This window comes from Apteryx rowi, unplaced genomic scaffold (assembly GCF_003343035.1).
Source record: "Apteryx rowi isolate R43461 unplaced genomic scaffold, aptRow1 scaffold_74, whole genome shotgun sequence".
NCBI classification, from domain to species: domain Eukaryota; kingdom Metazoa; phylum Chordata; class Aves; order Apterygiformes; family Apterygidae; genus Apteryx; species Apteryx rowi.
Window position 1 is genome coordinate 2,918,596 of NW_020451027.1, and position 20,865 is coordinate 2,939,460.

The following is a 20,865-nucleotide window of genomic DNA, read 5'->3' on the forward strand; positions in this document are numbered from 1 at the left end:
AAAAGCAGTCAACTGCTGAGCTGCTTTGTCACTGACATAAGCTGAGAGAGGATTTTTTTTTTGTCTATACTGTTTATACACCAGTCTATAGACCTGCTGGCTGGTTGAATTTTAAAGAGTGTGGAGGTTTAAAGACTTGTCCCCTGAGGGATGCTCCTGCCAGTTGGGAAGCGAGCTGAGGCTGGTGTGCAGAAGTTGTGTGCACGTGTGCTTGCTGGGGGGAGGGCCAGGAGGCAGAGCTACGAGGAAAACACTGTATTGCATTCGAGTTTGGAAAATGCTGCAAAACATAGATAACTTTCAAGTTGTTCAGTCAAAATATTGAGTTAATATCTTTGTTTTGTTTTTTCTTTATTTGTGTGATAAATGACTGTAAGAGAATGCAATGGGAAACTTGAATACATTTCCATATCGAATTTTAAATCAGTCCTAAGCTCACCAGGCAACAATTAAAATCCTTAATGTTAAAGATAAAATGACTTCCTATAATGTAAGAATGGGTGAAGATTTGGAAAGAGAATTTAAATAGAATGTAAAAAATATTTCTTTGGAACAGGAAATTCAAGGTTTATGAGCCTGAAATAAGAGACTATTTGGAAATACTTAAGAAATTTTTAACTGGCCTGTTCTGCTTGCTTTCTTTTATTACAGTTTATTATTATTACCACCACCACCATTTATGCTTGTTTCCTACTTACATGAATTCAAATATTTATATGCTGTCTTTGTATTTTGCTCCTCTCACTTCCACAGAGGCCATTCACAAGCAGTCACACTGATGCTTGAGCAGTAGTTTCTTTTGGAGAATATTACATGTACTGCTACTTAAAGAGGAATTTTCATAATTAAGTTAATAAGCTCTCCCAAAACACAACATGTTGCTTTCATACCCCTCTTCATCTGTGCCATCTGAGAAAGTAAAAGTTCAAAAAATGTCTTGATCTTTCTTCTGTAACTTAGAAATTTTAGAAAAATCATCTTTTTCATTTTGTACCATATGATGATTTATTAAGGCAAATCATAAGCCTTTAAAATGTTGTAACCAGCACATGCATGTTGTATTTGGAGGCTTTTTTCAACTATTCATCCTTTGCTGATTAACTGACATGGATTTTTCATGTTTTACACTGTCAACTGAGCCTTGCAAATGTTTGAAGTAAATGGTCATCGTGGTGTATAGGAATTTAAATACATAATTTTCCCTAATGGGAGTTGACTGTTCAACTTACAGTAAACAGAGAATTCAGGTTGGAGAGTGCTATCATCTAAGATCAAATTCTCTAGAAATTTGCAATCAATATGCACTTTTCTGAAACACATATCTTGTAGGATAACTCTTTCAGTATAGTTATCTGTTTGCTGGCTTGGTAAAAAAGAAAATTCTTAGTTTTGCTGACTAACTTCGTTGTCATCCACTGACTATTCTTAGCTGAAATATTTCACAGAGGGTTTGTTTTCCCAGTTGGGAGCAAGGAAGTAATTGCTGTTTTCTGGGATCTTGTCAGGTTGCTGTTTAATATTAATTCATATTTGCTGATAACAGATCTGATAATTCACATTTTTTATAGAAAAATGTTGACTAGTTTGAGAGCATTTTTATATTTTAATTAACACATTTTATTTGCCACTAAACAGCTTCTTACATAAAATTCTGCAAGAAAGAACAACAATATCCATTTATATTATGGTCCAAACATAGCTTCGGTGGATTGTCCCCACTTCCCCCTTTTTTAATAATGAGGCTTGCTTGTGAAAACCAAAGGGTTAGTCATATAAATTTTTACTTTGGACCAACAGAAGATTTCCATCATTTTCAGCATTTCAGCATTTGACTATGAAACATGTATAGAGTTGTTATACCTCTCTGTAATTCATTCTGCTGCCAACTTCATTCCCTTTTCTCTGCCTGCATTTTAATTGAAACAACATTTGTATTTTTGAGCCAGGATCTGTCAGAAGTCCCTGTGGCTAGTCTGTGGTACAAGTAGCAGCAGACGTGGCTTACCCATATGGTGTGGTGCTTCTTGTAAAATCCATATGGCCTTGTTGAAGGGAATCCCAGCGGGGATGTGAAGGGTGTTAATACCCTTCAGGCCAGGCCTTTCCCTCCTGGGGCTTCTATGGCATTGTCTTTGCAATCTGCCAAAGCACAAACTTAATTCCTTTTTAATAATCAATTATTTCAGTCCGGGAACGTGTGCTATATTTTTTGCTATCATATATTCCTTGAATTTGTTGTTTGTTATGGGTGTGTTGGGATTTTTTTGTTTTAAGCAAACTGTAGGGTAGTTGCTAGCAAATACAGATAAAAGCCGTTTCAAAATCCTAACTTTATTTCTTTTTTATTTGTATTTACAGGAAGTGTTGAATAGCGTTCCGAAGTTCTGCTTTCCTTTTGACATTGAAAGGTATGTGGTACAGTTATTTATTTAAAAATATTTCACATAAAATGATATTTAAATGAAATGCAAGAAAGATTTGAAGAGAATATATTGTATTACATAAACTTGCACCTGTAGATGAGAAGAATATTTTTTGCCGTTATTGTTCAAGTATGTATGAAATTGCATAGTAGGAAATTATCACAGCAAAATACAGCTTCTACAGAATTTTAGGAATATCTCTTTTGAGACAGAGCTACATTCTGGCTCTCTGTTTCCTCCAGTATAATTGTAAACACCATCTGTGTTAATATAAGGATATAACATAGTTTCCTTCAAACAGCAAGCATCATAAAAAATGTTACGGTGCACCAGGATATAAAAACTCACTGAGCAGTATTGAAATCATGTTGTTTGAGTTCAAAGAAATTAAGACTTTAATTGCATGGAAGTAACTGAATATGCTTTTTTTTTTTTCTTCTCGGAGTACAATCAAGACCATTATTTATAATTAATTAGTCCTTATTCTTCTGGTATCAGTTACAGTGTGGCTTCCATGTAATCCTGCCAGTCATTTAAAGTGTTCATATAAAACATTTTTATTAATTAAAATATTTATTTGAGCTTGTCAAAATGATTAATTGTAAGTAATTTTAATCAATTGTACTGACTCAGTTTGGAAAACTGATATTGTCTGAATCAGCAAAGATTGTGTTAGCAGCTTGATTTGCATAATTAATGAAAGATACAGCCAGGTAGCGTGCAGGCTGAGCTGGTTCCCGAACATTGACATCAGATGTATATGGAGACTCAAGAGGTGAGGGCCCCAAAGGAAGCTGCTCTCTGTGGAGCAAGAGGTGGCATGTGTAGAGTAGAATGAAGAGAAGCTTGGCAGAAAAACACACTGGCAAATAAATATCTTCAGAAACACAACTTCTCTGAAGTAAACTGGGTTCACTTAGTCTTTTATATTTGAATTTAATTCAGTTGTTTGCTTTTTGGACTGGTTAAGCACACTATTGTTTAAGCTGTTTTAATGCTTAACTAATACAGTTGTCAGTGTTAGCTTTAAAGCTTCAAAGTCTTTAATGTACTTGAGATATGTACAGAATTCTGTTTAAAATTGGTAGTGAAGATGCATAATGGAAATAAAATTTGAGGATAACAGAAAAAGGTGAGGTTCTGTTGCTGCCATCCAGTGGCAAGAACATAATCAGTGGCAACAAATAATTATTTTCACAGGTAACTGATGTCTTGTGTTAACTTTTTTTGTTGCACTGTCAGAAGACTCTTAGAGTTTGTATGAGACCAGTATGCTTAAACAATAGCCTGTGGAAATGTATGAAGTTAAAACATAGCTAGATGTGTATTTTAACTGAGTATCCACGGCAAGAAAAAGAAAAAATAGTTGTGGGATTATGTTGTTTATCTGTTAATACCCTTCCTTCCCCCAACTTTTGACCCTTGGCCTATACACCCATATTTGACTGAAAGGCAGCAAACTCAAAGATACTGAATTTCTGCACATTTCATTAAAAACAGCAGTCAGGCAAATAAAGGAGAGACTCTTGAAAGCTGAGGCATACTAACAAGGGGAACAAAAATCACTTGGACTGCCTGTCCTCCTACCTGGCCAGGCGCAGCTTCTTGTGTGGCTGGTAGGTGGGACCTGAGTTTTAGGGGGTTTGTGGGAGAGCCAAAGCCAAGGAGGGTATAAAAGAACATGGGCAAGGAGGAGGATCAGAGCTATTGCAGGGAGAAGACTAGAAACACGGAAAACTAATTCCTGAATGCAGGCTGCTGTTTACTGAACAGCCTATCTGTGCCAACAACTTCCTGCCTGTGGGGTGTATTTATTCACTACTCAGTCCAGGCATTTTCTATAGTGTATACATATATTACCAAAGTGTTGGTTTTTTTGTTCTTTTCTTAAGAAAATTGTTCAGTTGTGTTCACTTTTTCAAAATTTTATTTGTTGGCTTGAAATTTGGAGGGATAAAGAAAAATATCAATAAAAACACTGCTGTAAATCCTTTTTCTATGGCTGTTGTCCATGAGTAATGGAAATCTGTGATATGACAGAAACATTAGAAGTTTTTCCTAGGCATAAATGTGCCTTTAGCTTGTTTAGTGGATTTTTTTTTTTTTTTGTGGGGGGGGGGACCATGATAGACCATACACCTAATGCCCCCCAAATATTTTAAAGGCAGTTTCAATGACAGTTTTTGTACAGCAGGCTGTGATTGAAATGAGACACAAAGTTTCTATTTCGTTGATTGAGCATATTGTACACTAAATAACATAGTTTCTCAAACTGTATTATGTATATTATATATACCACTTCAAGCAATATTTGCCATCTGATCCTAGTAAGAACTAGCAGTACAAAAGCAGTAACTCCCACTAATGCTACTGATAAAGACAGCTAGGGAAAAACGTTGTGAATCTGTTCCATAGATTGCTTCTGGGCTTTCTAGTACCATACAAGAGATTTTGAGGAGATGGAGTGTCTTTTCTGTTAAATAAGCAAATAAAAGTCATTTAAGTGGGAAATCCATGCTCTTCAAATTATGGTAACAGCAAAGTTAAAACTGTTCAAGCACAGTTGTCAAGTCCATAGTCATGTATTTCCTCCACCTCACCTGCACCTAATTAGAGAATGAATTGAAAAATGAATGAGATGGGAACATGTATTTGATTTTGCGTTATTCACTATGCTACAATGACCTTGGACAGAGATCCAAATTTGTTTCCAGCTATTTGATACAGCTATTACATCACCTCACCAGACCAGTTTACTTTATCTTTTATGTAGATGTAGTAAGTAGCTGCATGCTATTCATTCTAATTATCAAAAGTTCATACTATAAATGGTGATGAGAAATCTGTGGGTAATTCCTGTTAAATTTAACCTGGAAGGCAAGCAAAAAAGGCACAATGGTATAATGTGCTGACCATGTGCTGCATGTTTTATGTATCAGTTTTTATTGAAAGCAAGCACATCTTTTCATTACTGATAGTTATGACTTAATTCTTATTTTTGAGGGGTTAAGAAATTAATTATATCATAGCATTTCTTCAGTGTTTACTCAGAGAACCTATGTCTTTTTTGTGAATAAATGGTTTTGGACTTCATAAATAGCACAAGTGTATAACATTTTAATAGTTTGTAGACATTTTACAAATAACTAGTTTCCCTTTTTTTCTGCTACAGAATTCCTTTCTCTTTTTCTTTTCATATGGAATAGGAGGATTGTTACGAGTGTAGAGGCTTTCAAGAGTTCTTTTCAATGTTTGCTAAACTAATTTTAATGTGTCAGAAAAATGCACTTTGTCCTTTCTCTTGTTCATTAAACTTTATCCAAAATTCTGTCTTTCTGATTTTCTTTACTTCTTTTCCCAATGATGTTCAGTATTTTCACTTTCAACCTAAAATGCATGTCCAAGTTTGCAGAGAGCCCAAGTCTGGACTTCTGGATTCATCGGTGATTTGGCTGGATGATCACTGAGCATGGAAATTCTCCTGTTGTTCTTTTTCGCACCAATTCAAATTCCTCCTAAGCTGCACTTTGTCACTGCTTGACCCCTCAAATTCATCTGTGCTTTGAATCTCCTCTCATATGTCTCTGCCATAAATACTTCCCGTCTTTCCTTCCATTTCTGTTTTTTCCCTTTCAGGATGCTTTCCTTCTACGAGTGTGTAGCACATGTGCCTTTTTAGGTAAAATGCTTTGAAAACTGTCTCTAGGATCAGCATGGAGGCAATGCTATGTGCCTCCTTAATTTCACCTACTGTGCTCGCTAGATCACGTCGGAAGTGTATACATTTTGGAGTCCTAGAAGTAGCCATATTGCTGGTATTGTAGGAAGACATTAGCAGTAAAATATCACTGAATATGAATTACTGTGCATATTATTTCATTCGTGATCTATCAGAATCGACCAGTGGTGACAGTGAGAATGAGATCACTTTCCCCCTCCTGTTCCTGTCTGATGCTGTTTCTCTTGGTATTTCTGGTAAAAGTCTATGTGTAGAAACACAGGTATGATCAAGGCAATGTATGAGCAAAACAATGGCAACAGAGATCATTGGATTTGCAGACCTTGTGAAATATAATTATAATGCATCTTACACAAAAATCTTACCTGGAAAGGAAATAGTTGAAAGTATATTTCAATCTGTATGGAGAAAAATATAAAAATGATTAAATACAGTGTTTTCCATATACTTTAGTTATTTCAGTCAATAATAGATTAGCTGTGAACTCAGAAATAATGTAGTATTTTTACACATTGGACTTCTTTACATGCTTTATCTAAATATAAATATGTGTGTGTGCATAAATATAAAATTTATGAGAGAAGTCTTTGTAAGGATGGATTGCAATGTGAACTGTGTGCCCTACAAAGGAGTGTAAGAATTGGGATTGAATTTGGGTTATGCGTGTTCTGTATACATGCAGAAATGGAATTGTATCAAAGGAAATCTGTACACACAGAGAAGAAGCCACAGCATGCCCTGATTAAATCCTCAGGCAGCATCATAAGGTGGTCAGGATCATTGAATGGAGTAAGCTTGTCTTGCAATTTAAATAGAGCCAGTGAGACTCATAAAGATAGGGACATTAGTAAATGGTAGATTTTTTTTCACTAGTTAATTGTGGTTTCTTTTAATGCTTGCATTCTTTTGAAACTACAACCTCAGTTCTAAGTTAACTATGCTTTTTGTTTGTGGGAATTTCCTAATTTAGTGGTAGCTTTATACATTTTGATATTGTCTATTTTTCTTTCTGTTTAATTTCTTTCTGAAGTGCAAGAATTTGGTATTTCTGGGAAGAAGAGCTCAATTAAGACAACTCAACTGGAGTTGAGGTGTTCTTCACGCAGGGGAGAACCTGAGCAGTAGAGTCATGGATCATGGATTGGTTTTAGAGGTGTGAGAAAATGAAGAGAGTCTGAAGTTTAGTTTTGGGGCTGGCAGTTAGTTGAAGGTGAGAGCCCAACCGAGGCTCACTGTTTTCTCCAGTCTCTCAGTCAGCTTGTACCCCCTACCTTAACATCTCTTTTTTAAATTCCAGCTTGAAACTGTGTCTAATCTATACTCTGATTTAGGAAGAATTAGAGTGAATATCTGGTGCATTTTGCTTTTCATCATCAGACTGTGAGATAAAATACATTTAAAATTTTCAATTTTAGGTAGCAGCTGTCTGAACTTTAATCTGAATCATACTTTAACCATTGATTTCTGTTGGCCAAATACATGTATGTAACACCTTATTAATGATTAATGATACCATAATTAATGACACTACTAACTTTCTTTTCTTAAAAAAACAAAAAACAACAAAATCTATGTTCCCAGGTATAAAATCTTCCCCTTTTTGAGATTATAAAATCTCTATCTGAAATTCAACAAAGTCCTTTAGAAAAGGCCTAAAACTTGAAAAAAGAATCATTTCAAACCATATTTTGTGTCCCAAACAGATTGATTTGGAAGAATAGTTCTTTTAGAGAGCAAAAGGGGTAAGTTTAGTGATTAGATATGCTGCATCTCATGTGACGAAGGGATTTAATTCCTGCCTTAATTAACTCTCTCAAGGCAATCTTAAAATTAGGCCTGAACAATGACTATAGTGTAAATAAAATTCTTTAAAATGACTCCTTAACTACTCCATGTAGTCCAAAGAGCGTTTTCTTCATTGTGTAGATATGTATTTAGAAAAATTTAAAAACTTTCTATTCCTATAATGAACTGTAATAACCTTGAAAGAGCCCATTGTAGTCTACAGAGTTAATAGGTGTTTACACACATTCTTCACTATTAATGATTTATTGTTGTTAAACAAGATTAAATGTAGGCATGCACTGCAGGAGTTGAAAGTAAGTAAAAAACAAGGCAGAGGAATGAGTGAGCAAAAGGTCAGTGACAGTTTGTAACAATTTGTATCTGCTCTCTCTGTGCAAGTGAGCAGATCCTGTTCTTTTGAAATAACCTGCTGGACCAACTTCTTGCTGGGTGTTTTTTAAAGTTAGGCTAGGTTGGTTGGTTCTGTGCTCCATCATAAAATATAGATAACATTTTACCTAGGGAATTTTTGTAGGTAATGAAAATCACCACTTGTAAAATGTTATTATGTTAAGGAAAACCTGTGAAAGTATCTTGGAGTTTTGCTAACAGTGTTAAGGAGCTGTGAAGTGCTTCTGAAGTGGAGACCTGACTTCTGAAGAGTCTGAGTTTGTCAAACAAGGTGAAATGGGGAGGCACAAGCCCTCAGTCACGCAGTCCAAATTGGTCCACATTGTAATATATCCAGTAGATGTATAAAAACTACAGTGGTTACACTTTTTGAACTTTTTGGAATGTTTTATACATCTTGTATGGTATCTATTGACATAGAGAAGTTTCCAGTCATCATTTCCTTGTTTTGGTAAGGCTTAAATATAATCCCTTTTTCCTCTACTGAAGAGGAGTAAAAGTCCATCAGTCCTTGCTGCCCCCAGATTTTGAACCGAGCGGTCAAATTAGAAACCCGGAATTAGTTCAGTATTTTAAACTCTGATCTTAGTGTGGTGGTCATAGGCTTCTGTTAGCTGTCTCTTTGAAGCAAATGGGGCCAAATGCAAACTTCTGGGTTGTCGGAGGAGATTCAGTTTTAGCCCTGGAGTTTTTCCTGGTTGGAAAACCTGGAGTGTGCTGCTTAAAGCTCTTTCTAAACACTGTGGGAAGCAGTTTTGAAGCTAGGCAATTTTTACACTTTTTCTGACTGTTGAAGCATAGAGTTGTATCTCTTAAACAACCAAAGAGAGCATACTGAGTGGGAGATGGTGAGATGGCACTGGAATTGCCTGTCACTGAACTGTCAAGATCTTTTAATTTATCTGGGCTATGTTTTTTATAGAGAGAAAATATCAGAATTTAGATCTTGTTTTTAAAGTGTTCATGTGTAATGATATTTTTACATACTATTTAATATGATACTAGATAGTCTTCTGTGTCATTTTCAGGTGTTGAGAAGGGAGGAGCCGTTAAGTGTGAAAGCAAGGCATCTTTACTGATGTGTGTTTTTTGGCTAAAGAAGTGTTTTCCAAGTTGTAACCAAGTAGGGTCATTTGCCTGGAACAGTACATAAAAAGAAAAGTCTCTCATCTATGAAGAATTACTTTTTATGGATATTAATTATCTATTTGGGTTAGGAGCCCTCAGCTAACTGTACCAGGTGTTTCGCACAGCGTAACAGAAAGCTTCGAGTCCCGAGGGAGGCGCAGCAGGGCAGGTAGAGGGGGAGAGTGGGAGGTACCGGGGTCGTGGTGCAAATGGCACTGTGCTGTGGCCGGGTGACCAGCGCACCGGCTGCTGCTCAGGGGCTGTGTCAGTGCCCAGGCCATAATGCGCTCAGGAGAGGACTTAAGGGCCATCCTGTTCCACAGGTTTCAGTGGAGAGCGGCTCTCAGGAGTAAAGAACAAAATGTGAAGATGTGAAATAGCAAATTGGCTCATTGGCGGAAGAGTAATAAAATATTGTTATTGATGGCTCTCTATTATATCAGGTGTACTATGCAGGCAGCCTGGTAGCTGTGTAAAAGAACCTGAACAATGAAGTACCAAGTGAAAACCAGCGAGCATTTACTGTGTTTCAAGAGCAGATTAGGTTGTTCCTGTTTACTGAAGACAAAAAGGGGAAATATTTGTCTTAATTATTTAATTACTTGCCCCCCCAAAAATCTACAAATTAGCATGGATTTCTAGTGATTATATTGGACTAAAGATATCTTGTAATGTAGTATGTGCTCAGCAGAAACCTTTGTTTGAGTCTAGCCACTGTATGTGAAAGTGGGACTAGACCAAACTGGAGGGTTATAAGGTCTGGTTCGTGATACTACTTCTTGACTAATATTTAAGAGTCTGTCTTTCATGCATTAAGCAGTATCATTTGCATATGTCCCATGTAACTTCTTTTTCCCTTCAATCTCCTCCTACTTTCTCCTTTCCCAGTGGAAAATTCTGTATTTTGTTTTATTTTGGTAGGATTTTTTAAAAATATACATATTGCAAGAAATAAATGCATCATGCACTTAGAATGTGCATGATGCATTTTCTTATGATATCTTTATGATACTTTCTTTAGATAGTGAGATTATGATAGTTCTCAGCTTCTATGGGAATTCATTTTTAGCTTGATATCTAGGAATAAACCATATATGACATATGTTAATCATATCACTTACTGACAGGTGCTTAGGTATTCTGCCGAAGAAGATAACGTAAGCATGGGAAAAGAATAGAGGACAATAGAATTACAGACAGAACTGCTACATTTCCCATTTTTAAAACACCCTGCACTCCTCATCATAACTTTGTTTTCATTTGCTTTTAACTATGCCATACATTACCTCTTCTGGTTGAAAATGTCAAGTCTGCCTAAAGCTGATTTTCTTTGAGAGGTTTTGGAAAAGTGTAATATGTATTTCTGTGAATAAACTTAGAGTTAGAAGATTAGGCAGGAAACTTTTGTAAAAGCTTATTCTGTCTCAAGTGGGTATGTGTTTTGATGCAGTCTCAAAGATATTGTTTTAATTCTCCTGCTGTTTATTCCTGATTATTTTATGGCTTTTGAGTTTCCTAAATAGAGTAAGTTTGCACTGGCAAATGGTCTTAAAATTATCATTGGATAATGGAAAAAAGGGAAGGACAAATGTGGGGGAAAGTTACAAGTCTAATCAATATGGCTATTTTGGCAAAGAAACCCACGTTGAAACGTTACTTTTCTAATGGATATCTTAAGCCAAGCTGTTTAGGGCTTTAAAGATGAAATCTAGAATATGAGTAATTTTGTTAATTTTGTTAACAGAATTAGTTAAGATTTGTTAAGTATTAGTAATCAATTAATATCATCGGTTCATATTCACAATGTATTTTTAGCTCTTTCTCAGGAAAGTATCATCTGTGATGCTAAATTAAATAAGTTATGTGATTTTTTTAAGCCTTTGCTTTAGTTACCGTTTTCCACAGTTGAGGTGTGCTCAGAGCCAGCAAGCTGTCAGACTTGTGCTGGTTCTGTTCAAGCCTCAGGAAAAGACTTTAGGAAATGCCCTTGCCCCTCAGGCCAGGGTGATGGAGCTCAGTAGTGTATCTCCCAGTGTGGCAATCGCAACTGGTAGCAGTCTGAGAGGAGGATTGCAAGGTCTGAGCACAAAATGTTTGAAACCACAGAGTTAAATGGTAGTGTTTTTCATGATTTAGCGTTTTTACACTCTGTATTTAATTTTTCAGGGTGTCCCAAAACCAAGTAGGACAGCATTTTACCTTTGTGCTTACCGACATTGAAAGTAAACAAAGGTTTGGATTTTGCCGTCTGACATCAGGAGGCAAGGTCTGCCTCTGTATTCTGAGGTGAGTATAAGAAAAACTGAGTATAAAAGTGAGTATAAAAAAGTATAAGAAAACATGACCCTTGGAAAATCTTTGGATAATGATTTATACTTATCTATCAGTATACATCATTTCTCTACAATAGTATTACCATTGATTTTTGGATGAAAAATAGTCCCAAACCCATGTAATGGATTCTTGAAAGAGGCTAGATAATTCTATTTAACAGGAAATCACTGCTTAAAAGCAGAGAACAATACAGTGCAGCTTTACGGGCTTTGAATGCTATGTGGATATTTTTGCTTTGTAATTAAATTTTTGACAAGAAGCATCCAATTGAATTAGTTACAATAAGCTAATGTGATAGTGCTAATTAGCTGATTTTCCTACTGTGACTACCTAATACTGACTATCTTTAAAACTGATATATTAATCAGCAAACTTTATGAAAAATAATATTTTGAAACTGTCAACATTTTCCTTATTTTTAGATTAACTGAAGCCTGTCAATGAACCAAAATGCAATAGTTTGTATTTATGTACTCATGGATCTAAGAAGGTTGTCTCAAAGTCAGTTTAACGATGTTCTAGTACTACTCTGTGCTGGGTAAAAAAAGCACTATTCTGTGCTGGTGCTATTCTAAAAAAGGCCAGGTGTTTTACACTGGCTATTCTGTCCTGGAAAATTTGGTTTTAGGGTGTCTCTTTTTTCCATTATCTATGGCCAGACTATTTGTAGTATGAGGAACTCCAGAGCCGGATTATTCTGAAGATACAATATACTGCTTTGTTGCAAAAGAGACACTGGAGATGAAGAAATTGATGCCTGCAAAATACTTTGTTTTTCCCTCCTCTTCTTCTCCTGTAAAATAATTGTTTTGATGATGAAAAAAAATCCCCCAAACAGTTGTTTAGCTGTCCTAAACCATTGCTCTACTGTGCTTTTAATTAAAAGACAAACAACAAAAAAATGCCACTCTAGAGTGGCAATATGAGCAGCCTGTAAGACCTATTGAGAAAACAGGAACATCCAGTTTAGCAACAAATTAGGAGTACAAGACAAATTAGGAGTACAAGTATAATTGCCTTCAAATGAGTCACCAAATATCTAAGATGAGAAAGGAGCCATCTGCTATCAAAGAGCTGAAGCCATTGGCAACAGAGGGGCATCTTGGAGAATGCTGGCGACTAAGTTAGAAAACGTATGGAGAAAAGCAGGTGCTCAGGCATTTGGACAATGCGGAAGTCATGAAGTCATGGGAAGTACCATTAGTCTCGACTGCATCAATTAGGGAGATCAGCCCAACACCAGTGTGTAAAAGAATATCAGACAGTTGAACACATGTGGAAAGGAAAAGGACCAGGCAATGTTGAAATGTGTAGGGTAGTGCTGAAAATCACTGAAAATATATTTAGCCTTTTCTGGTGTTTTAAACAGATTCCAATCTAATCTTGTGGACCTGTACACTGGGCAAGTGATTTAAAATGTTTTTTGGGCAAGTGATTTAAAAATAACTACAAAAATTTACTACCGTATAATGGGCAAAATAGCAACTTGGAAAGATTTTCTTTTGGAAATTAACTGCTTTTCTGTGGTCCTGACAATAATTCTTTAATAATACTTCAAAAAGATTTAATTCGTAGACTTTTTGAGCGTATAATACTTAACCCTTACCCTTTTCTCTGTGATACTTTTTGTTGGTGTATCTTGTTTAGGATCAGAGAGAATTTATGTACATCTTTTATTTATTTATTTTCTGAACTAACCTTTCCTTCCCTCATTGAGTTGGAAATAACTTTTTTTGCTTGTACTCCTAACACTCGTACAGGGTCTGGCTTGCTTCTGATGCTATAGTAACAGATATGTAATCAGTTACACGCACTCAAGTACTCATGCTTAAATACTATATGAGGTACTGCAAAGCAAAGGAAGCAAATTCTCAGCTGGTGTAAATCGGGGTATTTCTTTTAACATTTTTACAGAAATATACATCAGCTAAAAGTTAGCCAATGGTCTGTTACTTAGCAGAAATAACTAGGAAAATGAAAAGTGGCAAGCTATAATTTTTCACTGAACCATAATCAAAACATTGCCTTTATTGCTTTTATTGTGACAATTTCAAATTTACAACGCAAAGCTGAATGCATAACAGCACTAGCTTTATAGAATTTACCTCTCGATTGGTAGCCCATTTCTGTCTAATTTTTGTTTGAGGGAAGGCTGGAGGGAGAAGTTTGGGAATATAGAATTGCATGACCCAGAAAGAGTTAAAGTTATATCAGTTAATGATTTAATATAGAATAGCTTAAAGCTGATAAATTTTGCTCCACTATCATTTATTTTATACAAACATAATATAATATAAAAACAATACTCTCTAAAATAATCTATATTAAATTCTTAATATTGAAATATATAATACATAAATCTGAGATTTCATTTGCATTAGGAGTTGACTGTCTGAGATTGTGTTTAGCTCTGACAGAATATATCAGTATTTCCAGCTGATGTGTTTTAGTATCAAATTCAGGTTCTCCTCTGAATCTGAGATTCATTAGCAATTATGAAATCAAAAAAGACTCATTAGGAGATTTCCGTTGGCATTTCTTCTTTCTCTCCTTGATACGTGCTTGTTTATCTTAAATTAACCAATATCAAGGAAATTTTAAGGAAGGAATGCCATCTTTATGTATGAAGATTGTGTACACATATGCACATTCATGTTACACATGTGCATGCTCACTTTTGTTCCATATTTCAAAATATCATTAATTTATATTTGCTGTGTGTATATGCACATAACGGTGCTTATGTGTAAACACTTCAAACTATGTGTATCTATTAGGAATAAGTATGCAATAAACATATAGACTGTTAAACACACGAACACAGGCGTACATAAACACCATGCCTGAATACACCATTGTGCACATGTGCACATCTACATGTTCACATATATGTATATCTCCACAAACAATAGGAATAGCTTAAGATCTCTGCCTTGGGCTTTAACAAAGGCAAACTAGGGAAGATCAAGAACAGAAGAATTAACTAAATGAAGTGGTAATAAATAACTGAAATCTAAGTAAGAGTCTCTGAAAAGAAGAGTCAGGAGCAAGCCAACCAAAATGAAGAGAAGGAAATGTAGAAATTTTGGTAGGCTGATGAGTGGGGAATGAGATGAGACTTTTTTCACATGTGAATGTCTTTTATGGATGGTACCAGGCCACGTGTTAACCCATGCCAGGCCTGCAAAAGTAAAAGGATTGGAAATGATGAACTGGGTCCTCAGTTGAAAACTGAAGAAAAGGCTGCTTGTCCTCAGGTTTTACATCAACAGCCCAAAGCTGTTTCTAAGATTAAGTCTTGTCATTTATGGGTCATTTCTCTATAATTCATTCTTTATCTGAAATGCTCATGAGAGGAAATCACCTTTAAATTTGCAGCCACAAGGTCCTGCTTTAAACTGAAGAATTTAAAACAGAAAACATGCTCTGCTTGTACATATAAAATTTGTCTGTACATTTTTTACACATACAAAAATGCTGTGTAGACAGAATTGTCTCCCAAGTCAGAATATTTTATTCAAGCTCTCTGTAAACTATCGATGTAGTGAAATAAAAATACCCCAATGCAACTGTCTCATGCTTTTTCATTTTAAGAACATAATTGCAATACAGCATGTATTAAAAGATCATGCAGAACCTGACTGTGGTTGCCAAATTCAGTGAACATTGCAAATAAGTACAAAACCATCCATATAGTAAGACAAGAAAATAAATGTTGGATTACCCTCCTGTAGTTTTGTGCGATTCCTTTGCAAGCCTCTTTAAAACTACACAGCTGCTTTGTGAAGCTCCCAGTGTAAATCCTGCTGTCACCTCCTACCACAAACTATTGAACTAATGTGGCCCCATAAGAGCAAGAGTTGCCACAACAGGAATATTGTAACATACTTTGTTGTGTTCATGGACTATATTGGATCTTTTATTCTAGTTTTACTTTTTACATTGTTTTAATTTAAAGAATAATTTTTGCCAGTTCAGACTTGAAGTGGTGTAGCTGAAGACTTTAATGTTCACTTTTGAGTAATAGAAAGAGACTTAATTGTTTTCAGTATTGTTTCTAAATATCTCTGATATTTGTAGTAGGATTATTACTTTCTGGATCTACATTAAGTTGCTCTTGAATTGACTAAATACTTTTAATACAGAGTTCAAATAATTTGACTGAATTTTTTTTGTTAAAATCTTTAAATGGCTGATGGAATCTGAGATTGACCTTATGTACACAGAGAAATGCAAAATGCATCATTAAAATTTTTAGTCTTAGATTTCATTAATTTTATGACTGTAAAATTGTCACCTACATTTCTAAATGAAATGCTCTAATAAGGAAGACAGGTTTATGTGTTAAGCCTTTGTAGTTCTTTAGTTCAGACCATGCTTGAAGCTTTCTCGTTCTTCCTTTAGGCAAATCCCTTAGAAGCAGAATGTTTCAATTTTACACATTTTGTGTCAATTTTCCAGACAGAAAAGTAGCCCCTAGACATTAGACATTTAGCTACGGAAAGGCAGTTTCCTTAGTTTTATTTGATTACTAGAAGTTAGATTCCTGCTGATAGTTCAGGACTGTTAGTGGTTACCTGACTATTTGACAGAAAACATTTCCTTTCCTTTATTTAACCTTTGACTCATGGATGTAAAAGTTTTATCAGAGCTATAGTAGAAGCACAAGTGAGGTGGAAGTCTACTTACTGCAACAAGGGTTATGCATGACTTTGAATAAAAGTCTGAGCTCCTGCCTTGTGGCTTATTCAGATTAAAAGAAAATGCTAAGTACGTTTTTAATTAACCATGAAGTGTCTTGTGCTTTTGTTTTCAAGACAAACAGTGGCTAGATTTTTAAATAAAGACCGCTGTATTCTAGAACAGAAGCTCTATATCTTTTGAAACCATATTGCTTATGTTTTGATACTTTTTTTTTCTTTATTGCAGGAAAAATGTTTTGCGGAGACTTTATAGAAATAGGGTGATGTCTTTCTTATGTTTGTTTCTCAAAAGGTTATTGATTATAACATGCAGAATGCAAAGACAGTGCGTATAATTAAAAAAAAACCAACAAGGCACCAATGATCATTTTATAGTTGAAGAAACTAAATTATTTTATTTGAAGTTTAGGTTTCTAAACACATTAAAAATTGAAAATTAAAGCTCTATTTTTTTCTGAATGTTTTAATAGTGTCTACTGCAAAGGGGTTTTGTTGATAATTGGACCTTTTGACATTTTTATAAGACAGCTAATTAATTATAAAATGCACTGATCATAAATAATTTTGCGAATACACGTATGATGGTAAGGTCTTTCTAGTAATAGACTTTAATTTTGATTTTATCCATTATTAAGGTATATATTAGTGTGATGGTTTTGAGTTAGCAGTAATATATTACATTATTCCTCTATTAAATTCAGCCATTTTAAGACTATTTTTGCAGACAGTGCATTTCTTTACTGACATGCTTGCAAAAAAGTTTGCTACTCAACAGATGTTGATGGACACGTATGTGTGCTTGTTGTCTTTTCTGTACATTGTCTTGTTCTACTGTGCTAAATAAAGATTAAATAATTTTTGCAAGATTTGTCTCTAGGAGGAGCTGAATAGATTCTTTTACCCATGATGCTTCTGTTTTCTAGCCATCACACAACACACATGCACAAAACAGTACTATATACAGTATTTTATACAATACAATATACTGGATACAGATTTAAGGCCTAAATCATGGGGATGCTCATCTTTGAATAACTATTTACTTGAATAGTCCTATGTAAGTTAATAGAATTATTAACACAAGTACTTGCGAAATCATCCTGGGATATAAGAAGGCAAGAATGTTACTTGACAGCCATGAGGAAGTTTCAAATTAAAAAGGCTTATCTTTGCTCTTTGAGAGTCTAAAATACCACCTGATTGCTGTCTTTATTATGAACAACACAACCTGCATTTATAGAGATGTTTGCTTTTGAACGAGGAGATGCATGCATACATACTCTTCAATGTTTGTTTAAACAACCAACTAATAATCCTTTATTATAGTGAAACAAATAATAGCACTTAGAAAATTCATAAGAGAGAAATACAAAGAGAGCTTTTTTGCCTCCCAAAAGATCTTCATAATATCTTGAAGTAAGAACAGTATAATAGTATAATTGAAAACATTGGCAAAAACTTTTGCACTTAAACTGTGCTGTTGAAGAACTAAAGAGTATGTGGGGAAAAAAACAGAGGACAGATCTTGGAGTCCTTTAGTCTCCTGCCATAAAACTCTATGGAGGGCTTGTTTTGTTTTTTCTTAATCTTCCAGGTTTAAGTGGCATGCTTGAAGTTATATTAACCTAGTATCTGTGGTTATAACAGTTTTTAGGCTTAAAGCAATTCTTTTTCCAGTCTTTCAGCTCAGAAGGAAACTATGGCATTTCTAAACTGTATTCAAGTAGTCTATTTTTGCACTGTTTTGCTTTGTGGTTTTGTTACATGGAACATGTATGGAAGTATATGATCAGCTTGATTTTACTAAAGAAGGAAATTCTTGTATGAGTACTCTGGTCAGCATGCCTCTACTAAATGGAAGAAAAATATACTGTGGCTTTGTACTAAGGTTCATTTATTTCAAATAACGAATTTGACCTTTTCATACATATATTTAAAAATTGCATTTAATTTTTCTTTTCACAGTAATAGGGGAGCTAAGATAGCAGACATAAGAAAGAAATATGTTAATATTTGATTGAAATAGCATTTATTTTTATAGCATGCTGCTTATAATTTTCATTATTATGAAAAAGGAATGTTCAGATCAGATTTTAGTAGTCTACAGCAAAAAGAAATATGCTGGAGTAATACGTGCTCTTACTACTGAGATGATTCACAACACTGGGGAGTTCTTAAATAGTCTGAACTAGTCACATGTCCAATGTGATAAAGTATTTTGTAATTTATACATTGTGCCTTGATTTGGACAGAATGCTTTGAACATGTACCACTCTCTGGTGTAAATCTAGGCTGATGAAATTGTTCTATAGCTCCAACATTTTTAAGTGCTCTGAAATTTGTGCTGAACAACTATTTATACTGCATTTCAGCTAAGTATAAAACTCAATAGAACAGGAATTCCAGATGAAATAAAGCTCAAAGATCAGTTATTTTAGGTGCTGTTACAGTGAGTGTTTTACAAGGACGTGCAGCATTCAGGCCTGTAAGCAGTGAGTGGCCTTACACAGGTGTAGTAAAGCAAATTTTATGTTTATATAAGAGTGTATTGAAGAGCAAATGAAGTAATGTCACACCTTAACTACTGTCAATGATACCAAGTCTTAGAAATGTCTGTGAGCATTAAGAGATTGATTTAGTTTTGAGTAATAGCCAGGACAGTGTATGCCAAAGTGTGGTAGAGCCGTTAGTACAGTGGCTCTAAAAAAGTTTTTGCCTCTGTGTCAGTGTGCCTTTGTGACAGTAAATTATTCATTATGGTTTTATCTTTTTTTTTAATAACCAGCAGTTAAGCATTTGTAAGGATAGCAAACTAAGACTGCTATAAACTGCATAGCTATAACCATGTTCCCAAGCCAGATTTCTCCTGATCTCCTCCTTTGCCCTAAGAACTGGAGTCTCTTTCTGAAGCCTTGGCAGCTACTTACTGAGGAGAGAGGTTTTATAGAAGAAGCATAACCCTTCACTTTAGTCACTGGACAAAAGTAGACTTGGCTTCTGTACCAAGCAGGGCTTCTTCTAACGGATTTCCTTTTCCCATCAGGGAAAACATCAGGTTCTGCATCTTGGGCTTTTCATTTGTCAATTCACTTGCAGTTAGCATAAGGTGCCCTGAAATACATAATTGTGAAATTTTAATGTATATCCAAAGCAGACACTAAAGCTTTAAAAAAAAATGCATTGAACAATATGTCCACGGATTTACACAGTGCTGAACAAAGTAGTTTATTGCATTATTACATGTGTTTGTGAAATACAGTAAAAATATTTCAGACTTTATTTTCCCCCCGCCCTTCCCCAAACTTGTCGAACAGCTGGTTTTATTCATACTAATTAATTTTGGGTATATTCTTTATATTTGTGATAAAATACTGAAAGAAAGAGATGGCACAGAATTTGTAAATAAGAAATAATTTATACAGGTACTAGTTAGTTAACCAGATTTATAACCTGTATATTATATGCTTGAATAGTGATTGTGGACAGTTCTGTAGTGTGCAGTCTCTGATGATGCTGTAGTTTAAGGCAGCTGTTCTGTAAGCAGATGGCCAAAAAAAATGGAAATGGTAGCGGTATGTTTAAATTCCTTTAAAATCCTCTTTGGTTATGTCATATTTGCGCTGGGCTCTACGTAACTCACTGAGAATACTGCATGCATATGGGCTGTAGAATTGTGTTAAAAGTATATTAAGTATTCGTGTATTAATGAGCTGTCTATTTACAATACTAGTGAATGCCTTTCTAGAATTTAGTTTTATCTATAGACATAATTTTATAGGGAGACCAATATTCATATACATTATGTGACATATCTATACTATTGTGTAACAGTGCATCACTTGTTAAATATGGGGAAACTGCCCTGCCTAGGTAAAATGTTGTTATCCTGTAGGGAAGTAGCAGTTTTGGCAATCCACCCAGGTACAACAGAATGTAGAATTTTAAAATGACAGATAATATAATAAATATTGAAATCTGTAGCCATTAAAGATATAGAGAATGTGATTTAAAACTTTTTCGCAATGTTTAAAGCAATTGTTTTTGTATTTAGAATAATGAAAGGTGAAAATATTATGAGCTAATCTACACTAACTTGGAACTTTATATAGGTGTCCATCTTACTGTAAAAAGTGAAATGGCTTATCTATTGCATTTGAAGTACTGAGATGTCAGCTTTTTGATAAATAAAGCTAAACCAGACACTTGCAAAATAGGTGTGTTTAATAGACGGCAACAAAGAAAATGTAGCTTTGGTGCTGTGTGTCAGTAATGTACTGTAGAATTTAAATTTGTGGGGAAAAATTTTATATGCATTTTATTTATAAGTAGAAATAAAATATAT

At 34.9% G+C, this 20,865-nt stretch overlaps 1 protein-coding gene across 2 annotated transcripts in view; it reads left to right on the top strand.

The window, feature by feature from the left end:
* Window positions 1–20,865, top strand: part of DENND1B (DENN domain containing 1B) — a 161,251-nt gene that overhangs the window by 50,378 nt on the left and 90,008 nt on the right. For both annotated transcript variants that reach the window (XM_026087854.1, XM_026087855.1), the window contains exons 3-4: window positions 2,359–2,408; window positions 11,653–11,772. In XM_026087854.1, the coding sequence (XP_025943639.1) occupies window positions 2,359–2,408; window positions 11,653–11,772 (170 nt within the window). The remainder of the gene's footprint in view (window positions 1–2,358; window positions 2,409–11,652; window positions 11,773–20,865) is intronic.